Source organism: Ochotona princeps, chromosome 16, assembly GCF_030435755.1.
Source record: "Ochotona princeps isolate mOchPri1 chromosome 16, mOchPri1.hap1, whole genome shotgun sequence".
Lineage (NCBI taxonomy): Eukaryota > Metazoa > Chordata > Mammalia > Lagomorpha > Ochotonidae > Ochotona > Ochotona princeps.
Genome location: NC_080847.1, coordinates 18900033 through 18912460, shown reverse-complemented (window position 1 = coordinate 18912460; position 12428 = coordinate 18900033). Strand labels below are relative to the sequence as shown.

Genomic DNA, 12428 nt, shown 5'->3' with positions numbered 1-12428 from the left:
ACATTCAGTCATGATTTAAATAGACCTAGTGTGTTTGCAATTTGTCACTTTATCTCAGAAGGCTTAGGCATGACTCCACTCTATGAAGCCATTGCATGAGGACTCAATGCAATACAATCTCGATTTTGCTAAGAGAGAACCATTCATTACGTAGATTATTTTTCCCTAAGGAGTGTTTTTTTTCTTCAGTTCAATATTGCAGGTTCCACTGAGACAAATCCTATTTTGGGCCAGTGAAGAAAGATGGTCTGAGTTTCAAAAAAAGATCAATGAATTAAGTTAGTTTATTTTTAAGCAGGTCATTTTTCATACTTTTGCTTCCCTGGAGCAAAGTTCAGACAGTCCTGCATCTTTACCCTGGTTTCTTTAGATAATTAAGCATGTATTATTCACTTGCCTTGCATTTCATTTAGCTTCTCTATCCTCAATCACTAAGGTTGGACTCCAACCATTTTTTGACTGTGGTCCTCAATTAATACTTTCGAAATAAATGTTAGAATATTCCCTGACTATACCTAAAATGTTACAGGTAAACATATGGGATTGGGGGAAAATGGAGGAGAAAGCTAAACACAAAAATAAAGCACTTCTTGAATACAAATAAGCTATTTTCATGCTTTTGCAGTGTCATAGTGGAGGTTGTGCACATAAGCAAAGATTCATTTTACAAGGACTGTGCCCTCACATCTCTTGCTCCACACTGCCTTCTACAGCTAGAATGAAGGTGGCCTGGGTCTGCCTGCAAGTGATAGAGGTCTCTTCCCGAACCAATGACAAGCCTTGGCAGGAGCTGCAATGCTTGTAAACCATGCTGAGATTTGGGGAATTTTAAAATGTGGAATCAGACAGATGATACATTTTGAATCCTGTTTCCAACACACTGGGGAGACAACGGATCCAGTCAAACTCTGATCTATGCCCAGGAAAATTGAGATGACATTAATCTCTCCTTCAAAATAGTGTGTGGGAAAATTGATTAAATTTAACAATATATGCAAATCCAATGAGCACAATTATGAAGAGTATAATACGTGTTCAATAAATGTGACTGCAGTTATGTTCGTTTCCCTGTGGTTGCCACTGAATACTTATTTAAGGATGGAAAGGAATTTTACTCCATATTCTTTGACATGTGTTTCTTTACAAAGTCGAAGCAGAAATTCTGCCTTCTACATTTGATCTGGCACTTTGTCAAACCCTTGAGGACTGTACAAATACAATGACTTCTTGTTCTATTGCTGTTCTAAGTAACAGTATTGAACGTGACTGTTGTGATATCATGGTGACTTCTGGAACAGGAAGATACATTTATAATCACTTGTTTCCTATTTGATTGCTCTGGAACCTTTCTATTTCTCCATGTGATCTAGCAGTAAATCCAGACAAGAGTTTATCATGGTCTTATGGTTCATTTTTGCAAGTCAAAGTACCATCGTGTTGCCTAATAACTTAAAACAAACACTGATATTTGGAAAGGGCAGGGAATGTAGGGTTAAATGAATCTCAAACAAAAAATCTTTTCCTATGCCAACCTGGTCTCCCTTTCATCAGAAACAGACTGAAGGGCAAGCTGTATCATCTTGCTTGTTTTCACATCTTCCCTATGAATTGTGGCAAGATTTGTATCTTTTCTCTGTTAATTTTTTATTCTTTATTCTGTTCCCAACCCCAGGTCTTCCTTTGTTTCTTTCTCCCTCCTTATCCTGTCTTCTGCCCTTCCTCTCTTGCCCTCTGTCCTTCCTTCTCTGCTAATGGTTAAGAATTTCAGATGCCAGACCCTATGCTAGGCACACAAGCTGATATAAAATCAACAAATCAGGCAAATCCCATTCTTTCCTAGACCACATCTTCTAGTATGGGAATTAGACAAGTGTAGACAAATCAAGAGGCAGAATAATTCCTGATTGTGTTACTCTTAAAGAAGAGAAAAGGAACGAAAGGTGTGTCTCTCTGTGGTCTGAAAGTGGAGCCTGAAATGGGACTCAGGGCTCTCCCCAAAGCAGAGAGACTGACAGGCTATTGCAACAGAAAATGATTCCATAAAAGCGTAATGCAATAAGCAAAGGAAATACGAAACTTATTGTTTCAAAAGTCTAGAGTTCTCTCAGCCTTGTTATGATGGGGAAAAATAAGATACGTAAGGATTTCCTCCACCTTTTACTACTTTTTATTTTTTCTTACTAGAAACATTTTTTAAGTTACTTATTTACCTGCTAGGCAAAGTTCAGAGAGAGAAAGAAAAAGAAAAAGTCATTCAGACAAGAGACAAAGAAAGAGAGGAGATCTTCCAATTGCTGGTTCACTCTCTCAAGAAGCCATGAGGACCGATGTTGGTCAGGCCAAAATGAGAAGATGAGGGTTTGTTCAAATGGTAGAGGCCCAAGTTGCTGGGACTATCTTCTGCTGCTTTCCAAGGCACAATAACAGGGAGCAGGAATGGAACTAAACAGCCAGGCCTTGAACTGGCACCCATAGCAATGTCACCATCATAGGCGATGGCCTTGCCGCTTTGCCACACCAGCCACTTGTCAAAAACATTATAAAGTAAAGGATTTCGGATGGTAGCCAATGAGCAATTTTCTTCTTTATAAAAATTATGATTATATCACATGGTGGCCCGTTGAGGCAGCATCCATTTGAGTAACGTTTATTACAGCTCAGCTCTGAATCAAATTTGGAAAGCTGGAATTCTGCATTACAGGGGATGATCCCACACGAGTATCTGTAGGAATTCAGCCAAAGTTTTCACTTATATTTTATTTTCATTTTATTGGAAAGACATAGAGAAAGAACCTTTTATCTGCTGATTAATTTACAAGTATCTGTAATAGCTATTTGAATTGGAGTTCAATCCAGTTCCTCCGCATGCATGGTAGGAACCTCTGCATTTGAACCTGCTTCCTGCTGGGATACATGTCAGCAGCTGCTAAATCAGATGTGGAAGGGTCTCAATGTGATGTGTTTGTCCCAAGTGATGACTCAATTGCTACAACAAATACCTGCCCATCAGACAATATTTTCTAACACAGTTTTGTCAGGATTCTTCCCAAGTATGGACAGATAAGTCATGCACTGCACTCTATGTTTTAATTAATTACCTAATTTAAAAAGTAGAGAGATGGACAGATGTATAGAACTCCTATCTGCTGACTTGGTCCCCAGATACTTGCATTGGCAAGGCTGGGTAAGAATGAAATCACAGAATGGAATTTCAATCTCTCGCATTAGTTGAAGGGACCCAACAACTTTACCCACCGCCTGCTGGCTCTCAAGATACACAGTAATAAAACATCAGCATCAGGAGCACATGTGGGACTTGAAATCAGGCACTCAAATAGCCTATATTGGTATTCCAACAGGTATATTTAACGATAGACAAATCCCACTTCAGGCATTCTATCTTATGTAATAAGTCCTTGCATAACCCTGACATTGTCTTTCTTTTGGTAAAATCTGAGTTGGTGAATATATTTAATATACATATTGCATTTTTAGAAATAAATGTAGACATTAAACCCTGACCAGTTTATCTAACAAGAATTGCTGGTCACTCATAAATGTGTTTTTGATCTCACACCAGCTCATTTGATAGGATGAAAAGTTTCCTTGTTGACCTTAACGTCAATGGATATATGGTGCACAAAGAGGTTCATGTGAAGGATTTTCATTGAAAAAAGATTTGGTTGAGCTAGGAATACAGGTAATTGGGACCTTCTGGTTTGTTTGTCCTCAGGATTGTCCTCAGGAGTCAAGCCAAGGCTGTACTCTTCTCAGGGGCATACAGGCCAACCACTGAGGTTGGTGACTGTGTTAAAGCATATCTGATATGTGCAGCGCAGGATTCCTTCTAAGTATAAGTCTGCTCTAGAACTTCCCATGGGTTTGGCCAAAATGTGTTAGATCTGCAGTGCTATATGTTGCTTCTTCCCCAACTTCCTTACTTGGGTATCCGATTTGTATCTGAAGTGAGATACTTCCCTGCTCGGCTTTATTTCCTTCCTCTTCTATCTTTTACATTCCAAACCGCCAACACAAGACTTGCACCTCCAACCCTCACAGCCTCTATTACCCAAAGCATCTAACCAATGTACATCTTTTGATCGCCAGAAAAAGTGTCTGCTTTCCACATGCTCACAAAACTAAAAATTGCAAATGTTCCATGAACATTTATCCTTTTTTATATTTTTCTAACACAAGAATATTTAATAGTGCTATTGTATTTTTCTCTTTCACACATATGTACTCTTATACAAACCTCAAAAATTATTTCAAGAGAGAAAAGATATTAGCTGTAATAGTCTTATTCAAATTCTATGGGAACAGTAAATAAACAATGCATTTATTTGAATACAGGAGCTATAATTATGCAGCTATTTACACAAAAATGCTTACATTTTATTTCTACGTATTTGTTCCAGATAAAGCATTTACGTTTAGTATCTTTTGATTATTCAACACAGCCTCTACTTCCATCAGCAGTGTATATGCTCTAGTTAAAAAACTCAACCTCATTTACCTGACGCTCATCGAGCAGCTCCTGTAAGAACATTTCAAGTATTTCTTTCCATTACATGACCCACAACAGTGCCAGAAAATACATTCTAAAATACGAATCAGACAATTTTACATCTGTCAAACTGCAAATGATAAGGGGTGAACGGATCTATGTGGAGATAGATACTCATTATACTGGGACTGGGTAGAAATGTAAATCTTAAATATTGCTAACAACATTTAATTAAGCAAATAGCAATATGTGACAATGAGATTTAAAATTATCCAAGTCCTCTAACTTACCGGGAGATGTTTATTATCAATACACCATAGTAACTTATTCTTAAAACATGCATTGTTAAAATAACACCACCTTGCTTCCTTTATTCATGTTGAAAAAAGTTCTGTCTTCAAAAAATGCATTGTGCAATATTTGCAAGCCGAGCCTGAGTTTGTAATTGTGTCTGTGTGTGTGTGTGTGTGTGTGTGTGTGTGTGTGTGTGTTTGGTGTTTAATTCTGTGATCATTTTCAGGTGAATGCTCAATGGATGCTTTCTGGATCATGTCTGTAATTATCTGGGAATAAAAAACAGCGGAAAATTCTCACAACCACGTTAGAAGGATTAGAGCTAACCTTGCTTTTTATAGATGAGAAAAACTAAGTTAATTTTGACCTAAAACATGTTTTCTTGCTTCCCTTAGGGTAGATGGTGCATAAAGTGATCCCAGGGGACAAATGACCAAACAGCCAAACAGAAGGAATGCTAATTGGAAGTTCACAAATCTCAGTTTTATTAAAAAGCCCCTGGATCGTGATTATTATTTAAGAAAGTGATGCTCGGTGAAGTCTCAAAGTAACTTTGAAATTGCTTCAACTCTGCCCCTGTAACTTTGGCCAGGTAACAGGATATCTTCAAATAAGTTTTCTCTGAAAACCCAGGACTAAATGTCTGTCTGTTCTGCCATTTCTCCAGATTCGTGCAGGAACCCAAATGAGGTAAGCTTTTTAATAGAGTTACTCTTTGGCTGAGAAGGAATATACAAGTATACCTCCAATTAAGGCATTGTGTGAATACTGTTTCTGAGTCTAAATTCCATTTTAAACCATGACCTATTTGTATATAAATATGCTTTTTCTCACTTACAATATGCATGAAAGTTTCACTGAATTATAAAAAAGAGCACTGAGAGGTTTTAAATTTTAATTTAATTAATAAATGACTTAGCAATAGGTCATGGAAATTTATCTCAATGACGCTGAAAATTCATGAATCTGACTACCTACTATGTATATTGAAATTTATACATATTTGTTACATGCCTCTGTATTGAATTTTCTCATTGGAAATTTGCAGACAAACTCAAAGGCAAAAGATACTTCATTAGTAATCTTATTCTCAACAATAATTCCTAACAATAATATCATTCACAACAATAATCTCAGTATGTTACAGTGAAACCCCACAAATTCTAAAACAGTTAGAAAAAATAGATTAACCTCTTAACACACTCTTCAAACAATTAAGGGGACATATTTTCATTTATACAAAGTATCAATTTTATGAAATAATTTTTCAAATTAGAAAACAATGTGTATTTTAAAAATAATTAATTTATGGTATACATAATATTTTCTACCAGACTATAAGATATTGGCTGGTTATGATATTGGTCATAATATTAATTATTATTATGACCAACATTATATGAACTTGAGGAGGTGGATATAGTACTGTCTTTTACAATGAAGAACCCAACAGCAGTAAAATTAGCATTTGACACTCAGGGCACGACTGTCACATGACATTTTATATGTTTGGCATTCATAGCTTTCTCATATCTTCATCATAGCACTTGGAGATTGGTTCCACACCCATTGTACAAATGTGAGAATTAAAACTGAGAGAAACAAATAAGTACTACTCATCAAGCACCACACAGTCAAGTGGCACCAGAACTTAAACCTTATAGGCAAGTCTATCTGATTTACATGCACATTTTCCCATTGTTTCAGGATAAGGAATTACGTGAGACCATCTGAGAAATAGGAGATGTTCTACAGAAGCTCCAGACCCCGTTTTAATGAGTATCCATGTGAATGTGAGGTTTACAATGTACCTCACGTAGCTCATTCAAATGTCACCAGTACAGGCAATAAACTACTTAACCATAACATTTCATAAGTCAAATCCCAAGAAAAGAGTTTCCCTAAAGCTAAAACACAGCAAATCAAAATCAAGTTAAACCACAAACCTGTTTCAGGCTCAATGGAAAAATAAGGCTGTCCTTCCAAGATACTGTAAACCAACTTTGCACTATTTCCATACACTGGGTCATCAGCATCAGTCGCTGTTACGTTTGTGACAGATGTACCTAAAGATAAACAGACAGAACCAACAAGATGATACTTTACAAACTGATTATTTTTGTCAAATTCAAACATTTAACAAACATTCAGGAACCCATGTGCAGGAATAAAGAAGGAATAAAATCCCCTTAAGTACAGGTATCAAGTGCTCTGTCATAATTTCGACATTATCCAAGTCTTTTGCAAGAAAATATTGCTAGGCTGTGGTACTACATAAAGACAGTCCTTCTAGTATCTGTATTATTTAAGGTTCCTTTGCAGTTTTGATTTTACAGACACCTGTTAGATTCATATGGGCTTGGAGAATAGGTAAAGGAATCATATCAAAAGAAGAGGAAATACAAGATTAATAATATAATATAGTAGGCAGCATTTAAGCTTTGCAAAGGCACAACTGAATGTATCTGGGAAAAAAAGTGGCTGTTGAAAAAAAGATTGCACAGAAATATCAAAGGAATATTTTATTCCATCATTTTTGCTTCCTTCGAATATAAATTATATTGGAACTACCAATTAATCAGCATGCTAGGATAATTAGATCTACAGACAATAGCATCAAAACCTTTTTTAGGTCTTTCTTACTCAGCCAACAGACACACATTATATCTATATCTATATCTATATCTATATCTATATCTATATAGATATAGATATATTTCTACATTTCTACATTTCTACATGCAAGGCAGTTGCAGTTTGGTGATGGGAGTTAAAATATTGGAACTAATAGACAAACCATTTGAATGCAATTGCCCCCCATTAGGCATCCCTCACATAGCCTGACACAAATAATTTGAATTAAATTATTAAGGAAAGGTATACCTTAACCAGACAAGGGCAGGCAGGAAAGGAATGCCAAGCAATACATCAAGCACAAGAACAGGCAAAGAATATGAAAGACCATATAGAGTTATGAAAAATAATAAAAGTGTGGAGAAATTGGAAAAAGCCGTAATTACAGCAAAAGCTACTTTCGGCTGGGATGTAGACCCTGTCTTTCTTCTTGAGTAAATATTGGACACACGGCAGTTATTAAACATGCTTATATGAAGATGAACAAATGGTCTTTAAACAAATGGATGAGAGAATACATTGTGAATGATTTGATCAGGAAAGGTCAGTAGGGGTCACTGACCAGTCTCCTGGAAAACAAACACTGAGACATTTGTTGCCAAGTTTTTACTGAGGAGTGGTTGATGATCATTCTACAGGAAGGGGACAAGGACATGACTGTACAGAGGAGTACCTGGACTGTTATACAGTCACACATATACACAAATAGGCCATGGATTCCTACAGGTGCTATTGAACCTGATACACCACAATATCAGCTCCTTCTTTAACTTTTTAAAAAGAAATTCAGTTCCCTTTTTAAGAATATATGATAATAAAGTAGTTACCAGGGTTCACTGTTTTAAAGTGAAACAAGTAGAGATTGATATCATCCACTAGCCTGTTCATTCTGTGAGTGTGCATTAGCACTAGCAACAGAGCAAGCTGAAGCCAGGAGCCCGGAACTCAGCTCTGGTCATTGAGACCCTATATATAGTCCTCACACATGGACCGCATGGCCTGGCCATCTGAGTCACGACCCTCCCCAGGAAGCATTCATGGGGAGCTGGGTTCAGCAAAACCGAGACTCCAGTCCCCACATGAGATGTGGGCATCTTACTCACTTGACCAAATGCATGCCCCTGAGTCTAGGTTTAATGCTTAGGAATGAGTCCAATCATTCACCTTCTGTTACCAGAAAAAGACAAGCAAATAAAGAGTCAAATTTCCCTGCCATTACCAGAGTTATCTACTACAGGTGACTCCTAAGACTTTTCTTACAAAGGAAACATAAACTCTAATACTTCCTTAAAATGTATGTGTAGGATGGATATATTTCAGCAGAGTAGTGTGGCGAATGTAGAGCTGCTCCTACCTATTAAAAAAAAAAACTGTTCTTTGTTACTTTGGACAAATAATTTAGCTTGTCCTAGCTTTCAATTTAAGTATATACTGGACATTACCGTAACTGTCAAGGTTAAACAATCAGATCTTCAAAAACTTTATAGAAAAGTATAGTGTACAAAAACTATGCACAGATTTGAATTTTTTTGCAACAAGTTAAACATCTTCTTTCATTTTCCCAATAATTTTGAGAAATAGTCTCATATGTTAACTAGCACGCAGCCTAGAAATTACCATGTTAAGCCAGGAGGCACCAGTTCCGCCTGTATGTTAGATACTAGCTCTGAAAACTCTTTCCTTAGACCACTGCAAAATAAGAGGGAGGTGGTAGTGGAGTGTTTTAGCAACTTCTAAAAGCTGGCACTGCACCATAGCTAAATAAGTCACCACCTGCAATGCAGGCATCCCATATGGGTGCCAGTTCATGTGCCAGCTATTGCACCTCACCCAGCTCCTTCACAAAGAACCTGGACAAGCACTGAGGGAGATTGCAAGTGCCCGGGGCCATGCCACCCGCCAGGGGAAGCTGGAGGCAGCTGCTGCCTTCTGAATTCACCTTTCTGCAACCCAGGATACTATAGCTATTTGCAGAATAAACTAACAAAGGAATAATCTTTCTATCTCTCCTTCTGTGTAACTTTGTTTCAAATAAACAAAACATTTAAAAATAAAATTTCTCAGGCAATTCTCACGTAAAGCCATAACTCAAAAAGCCTTTAAGAAAATGTCATATCGCCGTTTCTCTCTGGAGTGTGTCTGCTGTGATGACTTTGAGGAATTCTTATTCAGATGTGCTTTTAAAGTGAAACATTTTACACCGTTCCTGCTGGATAAAGAGCCATGAAAACAGGTTTGCATTAAGTGGAAGATGGAAGAGTTTTTGGAGAGTTTACTGTTACAGGAGTGAGGCTAATCATGTGTGTGTGTGTGTGTGTATTGATTAGTGTAAAGGGCCAGGTTTCTATCATTTACACAATCTGTGATTTGGTGTCCTCATATGCACAGATGATCATTTTTATTCTGTAAGCCTCAAACCTTTATGTGAGGATCAAACACATTCATTGGAAGTACAGAGATGTGGCTGAGAAGATAAATCGAAGTCAAACTGTCTTGAATCAGAATGATTTTTTAAAGATTTTTATTATTATTATTGAAAAGTCAGACAGAGGAGAGACAGAAGAAGATCTTCTGTGCAATGATTCATTACACAAGCAGCTGCAATGACGAGAGCCGCGCTGAACGGAAGCCAGGAGCTGCTTCCGGGTCTCCCGTGCAGGTGCAGGGTCCCAAGGCTGTGGGCCATCCTCCACTGCTTTCCCAGGCCACAAGCAGGGAGCTGGATGGGAAGCGGGGCAACTGGGATTAGAACCAGCACCCGTATAGGATCCTGGTGTGTGCAAGGTGAGGATTTTATGCGGCAGGCCCAGAATGCTTTGTTTTATACTTTTCTCCAACTTTATTAATTATAAGCTTTTGCTAAGTAAAAAAAAAAAAATTCCAAGATTTGATCTACTAGTTTATACAAATGAAGGTGATAGTTTTTACATCATAGACTCACAGATAATTATATGTAAAATTATAAAAATCACTTAGGCAGAAAGTATTAAAGAGATTGATTCTGAATTTCAAGGAGATTTCTGTTATTAATGATTTAAATATGTCACCTCTGTGTTTAAGTGTGAGGCTAAAGAATAAATTGAATAGTGGCTAAAGTCCTCTCCTTGAACACGCCGGGATCCCATATGGGTGCCGGTTCTAATCCCAGCAACTCCACTTCCCATTCAGTTCCCTGCTTGTGGCCTGGGAGAACAGTCGAGGACGGCCCAAAGCCTTGGGACCCTGCACCCGCGTGGGAGACCTGGAGGAGGTTCCTGGCTCCTGGTTTCAGATTGGCACAGCACCGGTTGTTGAGGTCACTTGGGGAGTGAATCATCCTCCTCTCTATCTCTCCTCCTCTCTATCTCTCCTCCTCTCTGTATATCTGACTTTTCAATAAAAATAAATATATATAAGAAATTAAAAAATAAACTGGTTTTCCATAACTTTAAGTAGATGTTTCAATTAATCATTAATAATAATTTTCCCATTTTAATTGTAGTATACTCCCTTACCCAGGGAGGAAAATAGAGACCATCACAAGTGAAATGATAAACCCATTCGCTCAGTATCAACATAGCTCTACCAGTAATGTTGCCCCCAAAGAAAATATACACATACAATCTCATGTTGCTCCATTCAGCCTGTTTCACATCACTTTCTTCTTTGGTATAAAACTTCAGAAGTAAAGTGTTTTTTAAAGATTTATTTATTTTTATTACAAAGTCAGATATACAGAGAGGAGAAGAGATAGAGAGGAAGATCTTCCGTCCGATGACTCGCTCCCCAAGTGAGCCGCAACAGCTGGTGCTGTGCCAATCCAAAGCCAGGAGCCAGGAACCTCTTCCGGGTCTCCCACGGGGGTGCAAGATCCCAAAGCATTGGGCCGTCCTCAACCGCTCTCTTAGGCCACAAGCAGGGAGCTGGATGGGAAGTGGAGCTGCTGGGATTAGAACTGGCGCCCATATGGGATCCCGGTGCGTTCAAGGCGAGGCATTTAGCCACTAGGCCACGCCGCCGGGCCCAGAAATAAAGTTTTTAATGCAGTGAGCACAAGACCAGGCACAGCATCAGCACATGTTTTTCAGTGTTATGGAAGGGATTGCGTTCAAAGCAAAGCTGTTTTTCAGCCCATGTAAATTCCACATGAATGCCAAGATGAACTGCTGGGCCGGGAACTGCAACAGGGCTAAGACAACTTACACCCACACACTCATCCAGGAGATTTCTTTCTGGCATTTGGCTTCCCAGAAACCCACACCCTTCAACTTCAGACAGCTAGAAATGAAAAGACAAGTCTGCCTTCCGTCAAGGCTGATGTCTCTCCTAACCGTGATTCAATATTTCGAGGTACCTGGAGCCTAGATGAGATGTGGGAGGTGCTTCTGTGGCTTTATTTGTCAAGTGATTACCCTAACGGGGAAAACAGATGCTTTGAGGTTCATCTTGCAGCAGAAAAGATTTTGAGTCGAGCTGCAGTACGTAGGCTTCTCCTTGGAAATGCAAGCAGAATGCAGACACGGAGGCAAATTGAAAAGTATAAACCTTGCAGGATAATGTTCTTTCAAAGCGGCAAGTGTTGGTGTGTGATAAATAAGAGCCTGAGTAATACCCAGGAAATATAACAACCAGGATTCTCTGTTTGTGTTTTCATTTGGAACTGTTTTTGTCCCTTTGTCCAGGATACAAGAGACTCATTTAGCTAGTGACTATAAATTTGACACTGTGCCATTTCTCCAAGAAAGCCCCTATTATAATCCAACTTGATGCTGATCCTAATTATAATAATATAGCTGTTGTATTTCCAGCTGTTGTCAACAAAAATGATGTCTGTCACCACAATCCCGTCTGCTAGTGTCAGGGGCAAGTACGAACACGTCAACTCCAAGGTGAAGTCGGCTCTTTTTTTTTTTTTTTAAGAAAACAAAATAGTTTCTTTTTCTGTATTTTGTTTGTGGGGTAAGCGAAATTTGCCAATGTGATGCTTGGATTTGAATTAATAAAGGGCTTCCAG

General features: G+C 38.3%; 1 protein-coding gene across 3 annotated transcripts in view; it reads right to left on the bottom strand.

Moving 5' to 3' along the window:
• Positions 1-12428, bottom strand: part of CDH8 (cadherin 8) — a 346924-nt gene that overhangs the window by 170544 nt on the left and 163952 nt on the right. For all 3 annotated transcript variants that reach the window (XM_058674767.1, XM_058674770.1, XM_058674768.1), the window contains exon 4: positions 6748-6867. In XM_058674767.1, the coding sequence (XP_058530750.1) occupies positions 6748-6867 (120 nt within the window). The remainder of the gene's footprint in view (positions 1-6747; positions 6868-12428) is intronic.